We start from the raw sequence: 15,917 nt of genomic DNA on the forward strand, positions 1-15,917 counted from the left end.
GACTAAATGAGTAAAAAGTAACCGTGGATGAAATTCCCGCGGACGTACCTTGGTTCAAAGTGGTGGAAACAGAAAATACTTCCTGAAATATATAAGTACTGTAGCCTGTGTGGCAGGCGTTCAAAGGGTATAAGGAAAGGAGAAAACTAAATTGCGCGATGCAGGCTATATTGAAGACATACACCGTGACTAAATGTATACCAATCAGAACTTGATGAAAATTGCCCTCATAGTATCTGTAGCGAGTTGATTGGTCCAGCCGAAAAATACTACTCCAAACGGTGTATCGGTTGCTACAGTAATAAATATTGGACTCAGTGGGAATTAGTCTCCCACTCAGACGCTCTTAAGGAAGTTTCAGTTGGATTCTTGAGAGCTTATCCACGCGAAGAAACGTATGAAGTACCGAACTCTGCGCATTCGTCTTCCACACGTGAAGCGCAATGAGAGTGATCTACACACTGAAAACTACTGTGAGGATTGCTGGTATTATTTCTAAGTTGAAACGCGTCAGTTTTGTTTCGCTTTCTGCCAAGTTTTGCATCCAGTCATAGAACAGTGTATTTTAATTTCCAGTCAGCAACCAGATCAGAAAAATTAAAGAATAGATCTTACAGGGAGTGATGTACACACTGAAAGTTATTGTTCGTAAAGGATTGTATCGTATTAGTTTCAATTTGGTACGTGTTTTGTTTTGCTTTCTGCCAGGTTTTGCTTCCGGTTATAGAACAGTGGATTTTTTAAATTTCCAATCAGCAGATCAGAAAAATTAAAGAATAGATCTTGCAGACCAGTGTGATGCAAAATTTATCTGAATAAGTTTGGCTGGTCTAACCGAAATACCTAGTCAAAACGTTTTAGTTGTTCCTTCTTCTGCATCAATGAATTCGACTGAAAGGGGATCACTTTCATTTTGAATCAAGGTTCAACAGGTTACTTTAGCGCGTTCTACCCGAAAGGCGAAATTATGATTTAAAAACGCCGCAGTCATTGCCACGAAAACCTTCTTCAACTTGACTTGAAGCAGACCTCCATATGACTTAACACGCTCAAAAGTACACGCCATTATCAGTTTTCCTATTTCCCTTTCAAATTGGCTTTGAGTTCTGGCTGTTTTTGGCAGGTTTCGTTTCCGGTTATTAAAGAAATGTGCATTTTTAACAGCCAATCAGAATGGATAAGATTTGACAGGCCAGACTGGCGCGAAATTGGCGCGAAACAGCTGTAATATTGCCACGCATGATCACCCACGCGTCGTACTACAAAACAGCTCTGTAAATTATGCTTTCTTTTCTATATTGTATGAAACCACTTTAAAGAAGAAACACTGGTTTATTTCCTTTAGTTTACAACGTCTAACTTCTCGAGTGCGATGAAGAGATAAACGTAAAATTACTGAAGACTTTAAGTCGTATTTTCCGATTATCATAATGAATGAATATTATCATAAGAAAAAGGCCACATGATACTAGACACGGCTGATGCAATAATGTGATGGGTTTCCTCGGACAAGCACTTAAAACGGCAGAGAAATGATTGGTTCGTAGTAAGAACATGAAAGCCCCGAATGACACGAGAAGACAAGTTGTCGTTCAAGATGTGTGCGGTTATGAGAGGATATTGCTTCTGAAAAGATGAGCTTGATCGTTTATAAGGATTCCCAGATCACTAAAATAATCTCTCTTTTCATGCAAAGTACCTCCTATGACGTTAGAAAGGATGAAAATTTAAAAACAAATTTCTGCTATACAACCGACACAATGATTACTGAATGTCAACAATTTGTCACGAATTCTGATTGGTTGATTTTTTTTCTCGGTGTTTCATCATTCAGCTGTTTACATATCACGCTCTGAGCACATGCAACAGTCGGCTTTAAAACTAAACCATAGCGACACCGGCAATTTTGTAATTTGTTCTCCTAGCCTGAGGACAAGCTTAGTTTAGGAGCAAAATCCCAAGTAGGTATTGAAAAATCCCCACAATTTCAGACTATGTATAGAGACTAAGAAAGACTAGAATGATTTACACAAAAATACGCCGGTTTCAAAACGGCTCGAACCTTAACCGGCTGTTAACTTGAAATTTTTCGCTTTGATTCCCAGACAATTTTACAGAGGTGTGCTGAGTTCTTGCGAAAAGATGACGGAGAAAGAAAAAGCTACCGAGAAAGGTGCTACGTATAAAACGGTATCAACAGTGGCAATATTAGCTACAGATGAAGAAGACCACAAGGGCCGAGTGGAAGTTATCGAAGCCGAGAAAGTACGACTTGGCTGGGACAATAAAGTGCAATTTCTACTCTCCGCGATCGGTTTCGCTGTTGGATTAGGAAATGTTTGGAGGTTCCCTTGGCTTTGCCAGAAGAATGGAGGAGGTAGACAAAATTGTATTATTCAATTATTCTTCCCTTTTGTCTACTTTATTATTTACTATTGAAAAATGCGGTTTTCCAGGTTTGCTCGTGTTTATAATAATTTCTCACCGTCTCTGTGAACTAAGGCGAATGAGCCAACAGGAGATTATCTCAGCCATGTAACAATTCAGAAATCTTCTTCCTGTTTTCTCGTGTCTGGCTTTAACAAGAATACTCCGTATATTTTATGCTGATCCCTATCGCTTAAGACCCTCTCAGTAATTATCTGATTAGCTAGTTATAGACTAGTGAGTTTGGATGTGGATTGTAAAATTTTGAAAGCGTGTTATAAAATTTTGTAAAAACTCAAATATTGAGCGAAGCAGTAGTCGGTATCACAAAAGATTTTCAACAATAAACATTTTTAGCAATTTTGGTGATATTTAGTCCTCAAGAGCAAAAACATATAAATTTAAAAGTATTGCGAAGTAATAAGATTAATCTTCGTTTCAGTTTAAGAACTTCCTTCCGCAGTTTCAAGGTGTATTGGACAATGAATTGGAAAACACATTAAAAAATCGATTCATTTTTCAGTTTCCGTCAGTTGTAAAACAAAGTAGGAACAAAGCTAAAGCTCTTGAACAAAAGAATTTTCACAGTTTAGAGATCAAACATCAGTTAGATCTAACAGCACAATGAAATTCCAATCGACATGGCTCGTTTCCCTGACGAGTACAGTTCACACGGTGAACAAAATTAAATTTGCGCAAATGACACAAGAAAATTTTCAACGAGGTCTTCGAGAGAGAACTTGCTCTTCGTTTCCTTAATAAATCGACAGGTTTTTTTTTAATCCCCTTAAAAGAAATGTTAGCGACAAATACTCTAAAAATTGGGCTCTCGAGGATCAAGCACTAGCCGGAAAACATCAATTATAAACTCTGTGTTCACAGCGAGACAAAAGTTTTTCACGTAGCTATGAAATTTACTTTTAGCTAACATTTTACAAGGGTAGTTTACATGAAAAGCGAGAAGCAATCAAAAACTCGCTATCTCATATCGTTTCAACACGAGAAAAATGCACTGAAACAACAGTTTGCTTGTCGCGATTTCGCGAATCGGCTCAAACACATCCTGGCATAAAAAATAAATTTATCCCTGTTTTTGCCGTAGCGGTATTTGTACCATCTCCCAATTTTCGTTTGACCCTTTCCGTTGATGTCAGTTACAGTGCATAAATACAGTAGGGAGATGTTATACGATCCTACATCATAATTGCTTTTTGGTCGCAGGGTTTTATTTCTTTATTTTTTCCGGTCAGACTTGATCACGGAAGACAAAATGAAAAGAAACTCAGTCCACTACACTGCTTCTCGCTTTTGAATTCAGCTGTATAAAATGAAACTCGCTTATGGGCGTAAAATTGATGAAAATCTCGGCGGTCATCGGACAATTCCGGTGGGCGGGATTTCTAGGTGGAAAAAGTACATAAATAGAAGAAAATGTCAGTGGTGTTGATCGGTGAACAAATTTCTCCTGTTTTATGAAAACAGTCAAAAGGAATTTATAGTCGCCTTAGCAGTTACTGAAGAATGTTTGATGTTGAAACAGAAAACGGTGATAAGCATGGAAGAGGGGCAAGGGTTAAGAGCATCTGTACGAAGAGGGGAAATTGAGTGAAGTGCAGATTTGTGCCAACAAACATGGAAAAGTATCAGGAAATCCGTGTTTTCGGCAAAATCCCCATTCGTGAATTGGAACAGTGTGCGTGCAAGGATTTTTTGTTTTTTCATGGTGAAAGCACTGGCGCAAAATAAGAAAATTCATTAATTCATTGCCTTGCATGACACCAAGGTGTTTGCTTTTTAGATTTACCGTACTTTCACCCAAATGACAAGAGATGACGTTTTTCAATTAAATAACACATTTAAGATTTCACACTAGGATGTCACTTTTCAAAGAGCGTGAAAAATGTACTCAAATTGTTTCCGCTGTATTGTTAAATGTCAATTTTTCACAGCTAGCCACGGAAATCTCCGTGAACCTCCCAAATAGGTGAAAAGCAATTTCGAAATACTACCACAAACTTTTTAGATAATCAATTTAAATTCATCTGCAGCCGGTTATGAGTGGAAGTAACATAGTTGGGTGCTTGCAGAACTCAAAATGTTTTCTCTTCGAAGGTGAAAACAACTGATCGAAAGAGCCTAAACGTTTTAAAATATTCACGACTATTTTTTAAATATTCACTTTCTTCCGGCTTGCTCTTCTCGTCGATATTCACGAAAATTGAGGTATTCTTGAAACAAAAGCCGAGCCTATCAGATGTGATTATAAACAAATTGTTTCAGTCTTTCTTCTTCCTTTTCTCTTCCTTTTTATTTTTCTTATTAAGTTTTCTTCTCTCTGTTGAAAAAGAAACACAAAGAGACAAGAAAATAATGGTACGAAACAAAATGTGTTGATAGTCGCCAAAGTCGCCAAAATTTAGTAGTGAAAAGAGATCACAAAATGCGTCTTTATCTAAATTATTCTAATTGATCTAAGAAGCTTTAAAGTACTGTCATCATTATTTTGAAGAATTACAAGAACCTTTTATAGAAAGAACTTTGGCAACGGAAATAGCTTCTCTACTCCTAAAAGTACATCAGTTTTTATTTAGAATTGATGCTTGCTCTTTAATGCATTAATTCCTTTGAATTTCACATTCGGATTTAGATCTTTTTCAGGCTCGGTAAAATCATTAAAAAAAAAACATTCTGAGGTTACTTTTAAAATTTTGGATGAATGTATGTAGAATGGGGCGCTGTCCGAGGAACACAAGACTTAGTGTTGCAGCTTAGTAAGATGATCCTTGTGATGTAAAATGAAATGCTTCAGCCCCTTAAGGACAGTATCGAGTTTATTAAAAAAAAGAAAATTTGGTTATATTGTAAGGGAAACGTCTGTATTTGAACGTGCTAAAAACGCATTTAGCGATCGGAATGAAAGCGAAAATTTCAAGAGACAAGCTTGCATTCATGAGAACCCACTATGAAGTTAAAAAGAATGGCATGTAACATGGAAAGCGATGTTACTGTAAAAAACTTTTGTTGATGTTGTGGTTGTTGTTGTTGCTGTTGTTGCTGTTGTTTTTTTTTTTTCTTTTTTTGAAAACAAATAACAAATGAACTGCAAGTTTTGCATATTTCACCGCTAAGAACTCAGAACCAGCTGGAAAGAAGTCAGAGAGCAGAAATATTGCAATGGAAAACACGTGTTACCGCAAAGCACTTTTTCGTTGTTGTCGTTGTCGTTGTCGTTGTCGTTGTTGTTGTTGTTGTTGTTGTTGTTGTTGTCGTGTTAAGTACTAAATTGCACGTTTTGCATACCTAACCGCTGCGAACTGAAAACCAACTTTGAATTTAAAAGGTATGGACATGTAACACGGAAAGCGAGCTTCTAGGTGAAAAGCAGAACACTGTAATGAAAAAGCATGTTACTGCAAAACACATTTCTCTTGTTGTTGTTGCTGTTTTTGCGGTTGTTGTTGTTGTTTTCAAAAAAGCGTAATGAATAACAAGTTTTGCATATTTCGACACTGTTGTTTCCAAAGAGTTCCCCCCGCAACTAGAACCAGAATCCTCTTTACACGGAATGATAAATACGACATGGGATGTTTATAACAGATATCCCGGGATATCGAGAACGGAAATTGATGATGTTTGAAAATGGAATTAACGGAATATTTAGGCCCAAATTTAGCGGGATATGAGATACTCAGACCCCCCTAATAGGGCCTCTAGTGTAATATTTCTCGCTGTTCTCTCTTGTAGGCGCTTTTTTGATACCATACTTAGTGATGCTCATCTTCGAAGGAATCCCCATCTTCTACCTGGAACTCAGCATTGGCCAGCGACTTCGCCAGGGATCTATTAACGTCTGGAGCACAGTATGTCCTTACCTGGGAGGGGTGGGCATTGCAACGACAGTGGTTTGCATTCTTGTTGGTAGCTACTACAACGTGGTCATTTCCTGGGTGTTGTTCTACTTCTTCAACTCGTTCCAGTCTCCTCTTCCTTGGGCAGAGTGTCCAAAGGTGTCGCGTTACAACAGTGAGCTGAACGCCACTGAGCTGACAACACCCAAAGAATGCTCCGGGAGTAGCCCAACTGCCTACTATTACCATCGCGAGACGTTGATGCACGCTAACAGGATAGAGGAGAGTGCTGTGATAAACTGGAAGTTGGCTGTGGCCTTGGTGGTCGCCTGGCTGCTGGCGTACCTTTGTATCATCAAAAGCATTCAGTCATCTGGCAAAGTAAGTTTGAAACCAATTTAGGATTTGCTATTTTTATCTGTTTAGAGAGGATCGAGGAGGATAACGAGTGCAGCCTCCAGTAGACAGATACGTATTGCATGGGTAACCTTCCAACTTATAGTAACTTAACGGGAAAGAGTGTGCGCACCTTTGTACTATAATTACTAACTAGCAGCTATCGTGAAGCAATTGCCTGCAACAAAAATTTTGGCTGATCTTACCCACGTGAACCGTGTATAAATCTGAACGACAACAACTTTTAGTGTAGAAAGGATCTTGAAGAAATAATAATCCTCTAGTGTGTCATTCAGCAGCAAGCTCTGTCATTTCTTCACAGGTAGTCTACTTTACGGCGACATTTCCTTACGTGGTTCTGCTTGCATTCTTCATCCGGGGTCTTCTTTTGAAGGGCTTTGAGACAGGAATTATTTACCTGTTTACTCCAAAGGTATGACGTCCTTATACATCTGCCTGTAGTGCCCAAATTTGGATGTGTGACGTTAATTTGGTGAGGCAGGTAGAAACGATAGAACTTAAAGTCCAATTTCCTCTCTAGAAGGTCGTGTTGGTCTGTGTCAAAAAGTCTTTTTTAACAACGAAGAAAGGCAGTTCGAGGCCTTACACTCCGTGACAAGATTAATTGATTTTAAATCATGGAGCTAGAAGAAAGACCGACTGCAGTTCTTTCATAAGAGAATTGGATCAGAATTTTTTTCCAGGAAGTTGAAGGACTTTGTTGGTCAAATATTAGATAAAGGAAGATATTTACTAACGATAATAATCTGAGCATCCGAGGCTGACACAAGCCAATGCGATGCGGGTTGGGGGGGGGGGGGTAACATGAGCTGTTCAAAAGCGCAGCTCTATATAATACGAACAAGTAGAGGTTCAGCTAAAGTAGGCTCTATCCTAACCACTGAGCCCGAAACATGCAAGAACATTCAAGATGAACCCTGGAGAGCAACCTGACAAGGCCAAATTATGGGCAATCCATGTCCACTCACCTTCTTCAACATCTTGTAACACACCACAATTAATTGCTTCAATGATTAGTTTAGAAAGACGCAACTGTCAGAAAGATAGTTATTTAAATACTTGGTTCCTTTTAGGCCCACAACAAGCCCTTTCATGGTATTAAAACTTTCAGATCATGATATTGGACAAAACTCTAGACCCATAGTTCAAAACGAATACAGAGTTCGCTGATCATCTTGCAATAATTTTCAATGTTACAGCGAGATCGGTCTTTTGGTATAACGTTCGTTTGTTAAGTGACCATCAATCGACTTTTCTGTAACATTTCCGCGCTGCGAGGTCAGATCTTAGCTTGCATTGGACTCGCTGATTACAATGACAACCGAATGGTTTCCTGTGAAAGGGTTTGTTGTGATAGTTTTAAAGAATAGACAGACAGAGTAAGATTATCAATAGAGAATGGTCTACAGACTGATGATCTAACGGTTAACCCTTGTCATAAGATGACTACTAACGTCTAACTGCAGCAAAGGACTTCTGCAATTCCAATGCAGTTTAATTATCTCCGTGATCTCCATGATGTACTCCAGGAAATACCACAGTAGAAACGCGAAGAAATCTGGAGCTAGACTGATCTTGCAGTGTCTTGTGGGACCGCTACTGGGGACAGTATGAATTCTCATCTTTTTCCTTTCTCCAGTAATATTCTCACAAGGGACTCCTAGATGAGACTCGCTCTAGACTTTTCTCGTTTCTGAAGTGGCGAATTATGGACAGCGTAAGTATGACTCATGTGGCGTCTGCAATTCTAATGCAGGAAGGTGCCACTTTGGTGACAGCAGACTAACTTTACGTAACCCGACTCTGCAATTCAAATGCAGCACAAGTTTAAGGAACTTCTCAACCACGAGACACTTCCAAGACTAAAAGACTAAAAGTTTAGTTTCCTGCAATTCAAATGCAGTCTTCTTTCCATGGACCCCCTGGCACTCATTGACAAATTTGTTGCTCCGCCTGGCATTATTAGCAAAAAGGGCAATCATTTCACAACAGACTACCCCATAATCTACGTTTAGGTGTCTGGACACTTCTGCAATTCAAATGCAGTCTAAAGACTGCAGGCGTTGAGAAAACATTTCATTTTTGTCGGATTGCTTGGTAATTGTAGCCCTGGAAAAGGAAACAATCCGATTCCATTTATAATCTATTAGGGAAACCATATCATGCTCTGAAAGTGCCGTAAAATTCAGCTTTCTGCAATTCCAATGCAGTTTTCAGACAGAAAAAGGGTAATAAATATCAGACTTTACAGTTTAAAAAGGCGCGACAAAGATGTTGTCAAGAGCGGCAGACGCCATCTCGGTGCAGCCTTTAGGTTCTCGCAATTCCAATGCGGAGACTAAGAATTACATCGTTCACTCCAAGGTCAGCTTCTGAATTCTGCAACTCCAACGCCTTAAGGCCCAGCAATTTTTTTTTTAATTTTTTTTTTTACGGCTGAAGAAATTATAAGGTTTACTGCAACAATCGTTCGAGACAACTCTATGAGCAATACAAGATATGCGAGGCGTGGCCAGGAGAAGTTGGAACACGAGCCAAACAGACAATATGTACCTAGACACCCACCATCACTGGGAGAACTGCACGAAAACTAAAACGTGCCTTGCAAACTGCTCGACCAGCTAAACATATGCAATTCCAATGCATTAATGCACTAAAATGACACTGAAAAGACACTAATTCACTTTCATGCTTCAAATGTAGAGACACAAGATGGAAATGAATGGAGACAAAGTGAAGATAGCCTCCGAGATTTCAAATCGAGGTGGGCATGACTTGAACAAATGTCTCAAATACAGTAACTGCACGCATCTAAATAACTAAATCGGTAGTCTGTATTAAACAAAAACGTTTATTCTTTCCCAAGAGACACGAACTGGTTGCTGTGCCAACGGAGCTCAGTACCAGTTTCTGATAAAAGTGCAGCGTTCTCGAAACGTTGGTTTTCATTTTAAACAAGAAAATCATTGCGGCTGATGCAACAACAACATACACTTTGTTCACGAAGCACTGATAATTAAACTTATATAATAATACATCATTAAAAATAAAATGAAGCAAAACGTTTGCTGCGCTTCGTGCCCAGTGACGAATGCCGAAATTTTCCAACACAGTTGTTCTCAAAACGCTGATTTTAAACAAAACGAATGCACGCGATATGTAATATAAAAACATCTTTTAAGTTGTTTGCTGAACCTTGTGTCCAGCAAACACAATCATTTGAAGACACAGTAGTTCTCAAAACACTGGTTCTCTTTAATCTATGTTTCACTTGCACTATGATAAAACGCCATAAATGCTGATCGCTTTGCCTTGTGCCCAGTGACAGCTATCAATCAAATGCCCAGTAGTTCTCAAAACACTGGTCTCCTATAATCAGAAAATAATTTGATAAAACTGAATTCTGATTACTGCGCCTAGTGCCCAGTGACAGCTGTCAATCAAATACCCAGTAGTTCTCAAAACACTGGTCACCTATAATGAGAACTGAAATAATTTGATATTACTGAATGCTGATTGCTGCGTCTTGTGCCTAGTGACAGCTATCAATCAAATGCCCAGTAGTTCTCAAAACACTGGTTTGCTATAATCAGAAACTGAAATTAAATGATTGAATACTGATTGCTGCGCCAAGTGCCCAGTGACAGCTCTCAATCGAATATATCCAGTAGTTCTCAAAACACTGGTATGTTACCATAAAAATACTGATGGATAAAATGTATTTGAATGCTGAACGCTGCGCCATGTGCATAGCGACAGCTGTCAATCAAAAACCCAGTAGTTCTCAAAACACTGGTGCAACAGACAAATCTACTAGCCTTTGTTCTACCACCTATCAAGGCCAAGCATTTAGAATATAAAATATGTTTGGGCTCACTGCTGTGTCCTGTACTCAGCAGGAGTTTCCATTCACTAAGACAGCTGTTCTCGAAACACTGTAACCTAATGCATGATAGCAGCAAATTTAACATATTTAACCACTATTAACTAAACTTGATGAGTTAACCTAATGGCCGTTAGTTAAAGACTACTCAAATGAAATGATAACCTCCAGCATAATATACTGTTGTCGTTGATCATGAAATACTAACGTTAAACTCGTAGTTAAAAGAAAATCACACGAATTCTAAAACCTGCTTGATACTGATCTCTGCGCCTCGAGCCCAGATGAAATGTGTCAATCAAAGCAGGAATCAGGAGTTCTCGAAACACTGATGTCTGTTTTCATCAACAGTGGGAACGACTTCTGGACCCACTTGTATGGCTAGACGCAGCTACACAAATCTTCTTCTCTTTGGGTCTGGCTTTTGGCACTATGGTTGCCTACGCCAGTTACAATTCCATTCACGAAAACACGCTGCGTGACGCCATTACAATTTCTGCCGCTAACTGCATGACTTCCTTGTTCGCTGGGATTGTTGTTTTCTCCATTTTAGGATTCAGGTAAGAACACGATCACTGTTTCATCAGACGCCTAACAATATCAATCCAATCAGTTTACAAGAAACAAATCTCTATTCTAGGCTAAAATGAGCGTTTGTATTGTACCGTATAACTCCTTCTACCAACACGTAAGGAAGAATGCAACCAAAACCCTAAACGTCCTGTAGACAAGAAAAACTTAATACATTTTAGTTAGGGACAGTTCTTATCTGTTCAGAACCTAATTGTCAAAGAGGAAAAAACTGTTCAAAGCAATTTTGATCCTAATGAAAAAATACCTTCTTTTCATGACAACGTTGAAAACTACGGTGTCAGTAGACGCCCCAGCTTGGCATCCAGCGCCCTCTCAAGAAGTTCCAGAACGTTTCCTTCGTGGTTTAGCGACCTTCAGCGTGCGTCCTTAACTAGATTTGTTCAAGCACGTTTATCACTTCCAGAGATCAAACTTTGTTAATGAAAACAAGCTAGCCTTGTTTAGCGAGTTTATTGGGAAACATACTTTTCAGTTGAAAACTGAAAATGACACACAGCCACAATTAGTTTGAATTCGCAGCCAGCTCTGCAGTCTTGGTCCTTGGAAGCAAAATACAACCAAATACGAGATAACATCAATATACAAGGGGTTTTAATTAGTGAACTATTTTCTGCCGTTGAGAAGCCTATCGTCAACTTCTGCAATATTTCCTCTGTAAAAAGATACCTCCGTCTAACAAGTCTTCAACACTATAGATAATATCCGTGCACGGTGCAGATAACCAAGCGTTATTTCGTAAAACGCATCAACAGAAACGAAGGATGTTACATATTTGATGGGAATAGGTCTAAATTGCCAAAACAAGTTCAAGATATCTTGAGCTCCATCTCGTGATTGGCGTTCTAACCCATTGCGCAATGTGCCTAACAGAATATTACCTTTGTAGAATTAACAGAGGTTCAGCATCTAAACGGGAATGGTTAATTAAAATACATATTGGGTTGGAGTACAGTTTCTATTCCATGAGCAGTTAGTTTATGAGGGAACTGAAGAGGCAAAATGGAAACAGGGATTTACCTCATATCTTTTCACTTGGAAAATAGAATTTGGGTCACTGGACTAGGAATCACAAACCTAAAGATGGGAATGGGGTACGGATTAGAACTGGGATTTGGGCAAAATATAGGCTAGCTGGAATATGGAATTTGGCCGAAATGTGGGCTGGGGATAGGATTTATACCTTCCCCCTTTTTTTATGACCTTCTTTTGTGCCAAACATTCAGGGAAGTTGACCAATATATGCAATCATACAGCGGCCATGTACCACACTTGCTAGGCTCACAAGTCGTCTTTGAAGTTGCAGAAAAGTCATTTAACTGAGATAAGGTTGAAAAAGCACTTGTTATTAAAGCGTATTGTAAGATGAGTTTACGTTTTTACAGAGCAACATACATGTTGGACGACTGTGAAGCAAGTAATGCGAGAATCTTGGAAAGCCTCAACACAACCCTTCACACGCTGAACACAACAGGGTTGTCCACACAGCATGTCGAATGGCTTAAAGGCAACACCACAACCAATGTCACAAGTGAACTTCAAAAATGTGACCTGGAGACTTTCCTCACAGATGTACGTGTAGATTTAGATAGTTTTAGCATGCTCTTCGGTTTTTGTGCTTTATCCATGATTGTCAGCATTTGGCCGCAAATTGCATGCAAGACAGAATACGTTAGTTAAGGAAATCACAACATCAAAACTGAGAAGCTAAAAATAAAGTAAGGCAGCACACAACAGTTCTATATAATTGTTTTCATAGTGTCTGGAGCGGTTGGATTGTATCCAGCAAGAGAAAGTCATTGGAGAGCTGTACTAAGTTGATATTTCCGAGGCAAGCATCCTCCTAAGTAATCAACCTTCTTAAAACGCTTCCAATGAAGTAGTCGTTGTTTTGGGGCGTTGTGTTTTATAGTTTCCAAACAAGTAAATTTTAATTCATCATTTTCACACAGCCAAATGTTCAGGTTTTTTTCGTGGGCACTGTCAAGTGCGTTTGGAAACGTAAGCATCAGAAAGTTGTAGTAAAACGGTAACAAATATTATGATGTAACCAGGAACGTTTATCCAACAGGCAGCAAGTGGTCCAGGACTGGTGTTCATTGCATTTACTGACGCCATCAATCAAATGCCTGGTGCAACCTTCTGGTCCATCATGTTCTTCCTGATGCTTTTGACCCTCGGCCTTGACAGCTTGTTTGGAGCTCTAGAGAGTGTAACAACAGCCTTGCAAGATGTCAGAGGTTTCGGAAAGCTTCGAAGGGAAATTTTATCTGGTGAGCATTGTATGAGGCCAGAGTCCTTTTTTGTAGAAAACATGTGAAAACGTAAAAAGCCTTATTTAGTATCACGATGTATTTTGCAAAAATTGAAAAAAAAGGGAGGCGCGATTCTTGTTAATATGGAATGGCTGGCCTAGCGACAATTAATCCTTCTCGTAAATCTTGACTGTAAGGCAAAAATCAACTACGATATTGGCAATAATGAAACGCAACGGTAACGTCTTAGATGGTGTGGTACCAGCTCTGAACACCAACCTTCCCTCGCTGATTTCGATTGACTCGATTGGACAAGAGAACTGGATATACGTCTGGTACAATTCAAGATCCTGCGAGCCCGACACACTGAGTTCTGCTGAATAGACGGATTAGACTAACGTGTTTACATCCTTGTTTCTACCCAATTCAGACCACATGATGATTCATTTGGGAGGTTACAGTGTGTAATTTGCCACATGCAACTGATTGCATGGGAGTGTGTGCAAACAGAACAGTTGTAGCCTCCCAAATGAATCATCTGATGATCTGAATTGGGTGGTAACATGGATGCAAACACGTTAGTCGAATCCATCTGTTGATCCATTAAATCTATCATACACTGTATAGGCCCGGAATGGTATAGCCAGCTAGATGATATGTGACATAAATGTAGCATGAAAAGCGACTTATACGATCGAACGTCGATCATCCTGACTAAACGTACAATCAGCAGAATCAGTATTGAACCGCAATGCGCACTTATTCGTGAAATAATCTTACGGAAATTGCAAACATTTTTTCAGGGCTTTTGTGCATTACCGGGCTTTGCATTGGCCTTCCCATGGTGACATATTCTGGTGAATATGTCCTTCAGATGTTTGACAGCTTTGCAGGCAACCTTCCTCTCCTGCTCATTGCAATATGCGAATGTGTTGGTGTTTGCTATTTCTACGGCATCAAAAGGTAGGCTTGATTAACGTCACATTAGTGATGACTGTTTAAAAAGAGTAAAAAACAGGTTCATGTCTCAGAAGGCTTAGACAGCGAAAATATTGAGATTTCATGAACAAAACGGCGCTCAACTAGACCGTCCTCACACTTTATTTGTTACAGTACTTCACTAGTAAGAATACACTACTCTGAAATGAAAACAAATTGAGAAACATTTATGGCAGTCTAGGTAAGCCAGCATCTACTCGGCAGATGTTGTAAAATTTGAAGTAGTGACATAGCAGTACTTGATATCTTTGATTGCTTCTGATCATTGTCAAGGTTTCACTGCATGATTTCAGTACGATTTCACCGCATCTTGCTGGGAAAAAAATACATTTTCCAGCCCAACACAACCATGAACGTTCTATCAAATCAAATACTGAAAAAGGATTTCTCCGGAATCAACTCTTTTCAGGTGGCCATTTAAATGCTTGGGTCATAATAAAATTATAATTGAAGTTCTGTGCAAAACTACGCCCATCCCAAACATGTCTCCCCAGGCAAGTTATTCGTAAATCGATCTTTACATGACCTTACATTTTTACGTCCACAGGTTTTCTGATGACATAGAGTACATGACTGGCAGCCGACCAAATCTCTTTTGGAAAATCTGCTGGATGTTCATCACACCAGCTGCGATGTTGGCAATCCTGATCGCCAGTATCATCCTCATGTCACAAGGGAAAGCTTCTTACTACGCCTGGAACGAGGGCAAGGTATAACGTCACAGCTTTCTCTTTTTTTATACTTTCAAGATACTTAATACTTCGTAAATGTTTATATGATACAGAGCAGTTTTCAACTGAGTGTCGAAATTAATCAGGCAATTACATTAAGGTTTTGGTTTTACCACGACAACTGGTGTGGTTTTGGTTTACGACCCTCAATAAAAATCGCTCTAATAAAGCGTCTATTTCTTTAATTTGGTAATTAGAGACGATATAACTTCATGATGACTTCGTAAACTTTTTTACCATTTTATTTAGTTTGAATGTAATTTACGATTGGGTGTCATCTTGTTGTTTCTGTGTTTCTTCTCCAGGCCACGTACGAGAAAGTCCCTTACCCCGACTGGGCAGTTTTTATCGTTGTCGTCCTTGTTCTGATGTCAGTCGTGTTCATCCCTGGCGTCGCCATTGCTCGGTACTTTGGTCTGATTAAATACCAGCGGTTGGACCCTGTTCCCCTGAAAGAAGCTGAAGTAGGCCCCCATGTGAAAGAGATTGAGGACACCAACGTTTAACGTGACAGAGACATTATGTATTTTGCTCAGATCTTACAGTAAAATGAGTATCTCATGATTTAAGCATACATTTTAAGAGGATAAATGGTATGAAGATGTTACGTCTTGTTAACAGTTCAGTCTCAACTCTATAACAGTAATATTTAAAAGTACTTTGAAGTCAGGTTAGGACGGTTTTCACTTGAGTATCGAAAGCAATTTGCATTTGTTCTGGTTTTGCTTTACTACATTGAGTGATTGGCTTAAAAAACTCGCGCCAC

The 15,917-nt window shown here is 39.2% G+C and overlaps 1 protein-coding gene across 2 annotated transcripts; it reads left to right on the forward strand.

Moving 5' to 3' along the window:
• Positions 1-1,524: 1,524 nt before the first annotated feature.
• LOC145464880 (sodium-dependent neutral amino acid transporter B(0)AT3-like) lies at positions 1,525-15,658 on the forward strand. 2 transcript variants are annotated; one of them, XM_081448680.1, is made up of 10 exons: positions 1,525-1,965; positions 2,106-2,377; positions 6,172-6,656; positions 6,994-7,104; positions 10,927-11,135; positions 12,552-12,738; positions 13,238-13,439; positions 14,225-14,384; positions 14,968-15,130; positions 15,457-15,658. In XM_081448680.1, exons 2-10 carry the CDS (start codon positions 2,143-2,145, stop codon positions 15,655-15,657), a joined length of 1,953 nt encoding a protein of 650 aa, XP_081304806.1. In that variant the 5' UTR covers positions 1,525-1,965; positions 2,106-2,142; the 3' UTR covers position 15,658. The 2 variants fall into 2 exon arrangements, with proteins under 2 accessions (XP_081304806.1, XP_081304805.1); XM_081448679.1 differs by having other exon boundaries at positions 1,525-1,961.
• The last annotated feature ends 259 nt before the right edge of the window (positions 15,659-15,917 follow it).

This window comes from Orbicella franksi, chromosome 13 (assembly GCF_964199315.1).
Source record: "Orbicella franksi chromosome 13, jaOrbFran1.1, whole genome shotgun sequence".
NCBI classification, from domain to species: Eukaryota; Metazoa; Cnidaria; class Anthozoa; order Scleractinia; family Merulinidae; genus Orbicella; species Orbicella franksi.

Coding starts and splice junctions, on each gene's coding strand:
- LOC145464880 (XM_081448680.1), top strand. CDS start 2,143: ATGACGGAGAAAGAAAAAGCTACCGAGAAAGGTGCTACGTATAAAACG. Junction 6,657..6,993: donor GCATTCAGTCATCTGGCAAA/GTAAGTTTGAAA, acceptor ATTTCTTCACAG/GTAGTCTACTTTACGGCGAC. Junction 11,136..12,551: donor TTCTCCATTTTAGGATTCAG/GTAAGAACACGA, acceptor ACGTTTTTACAG/AGCAACATACATGTTGGACG.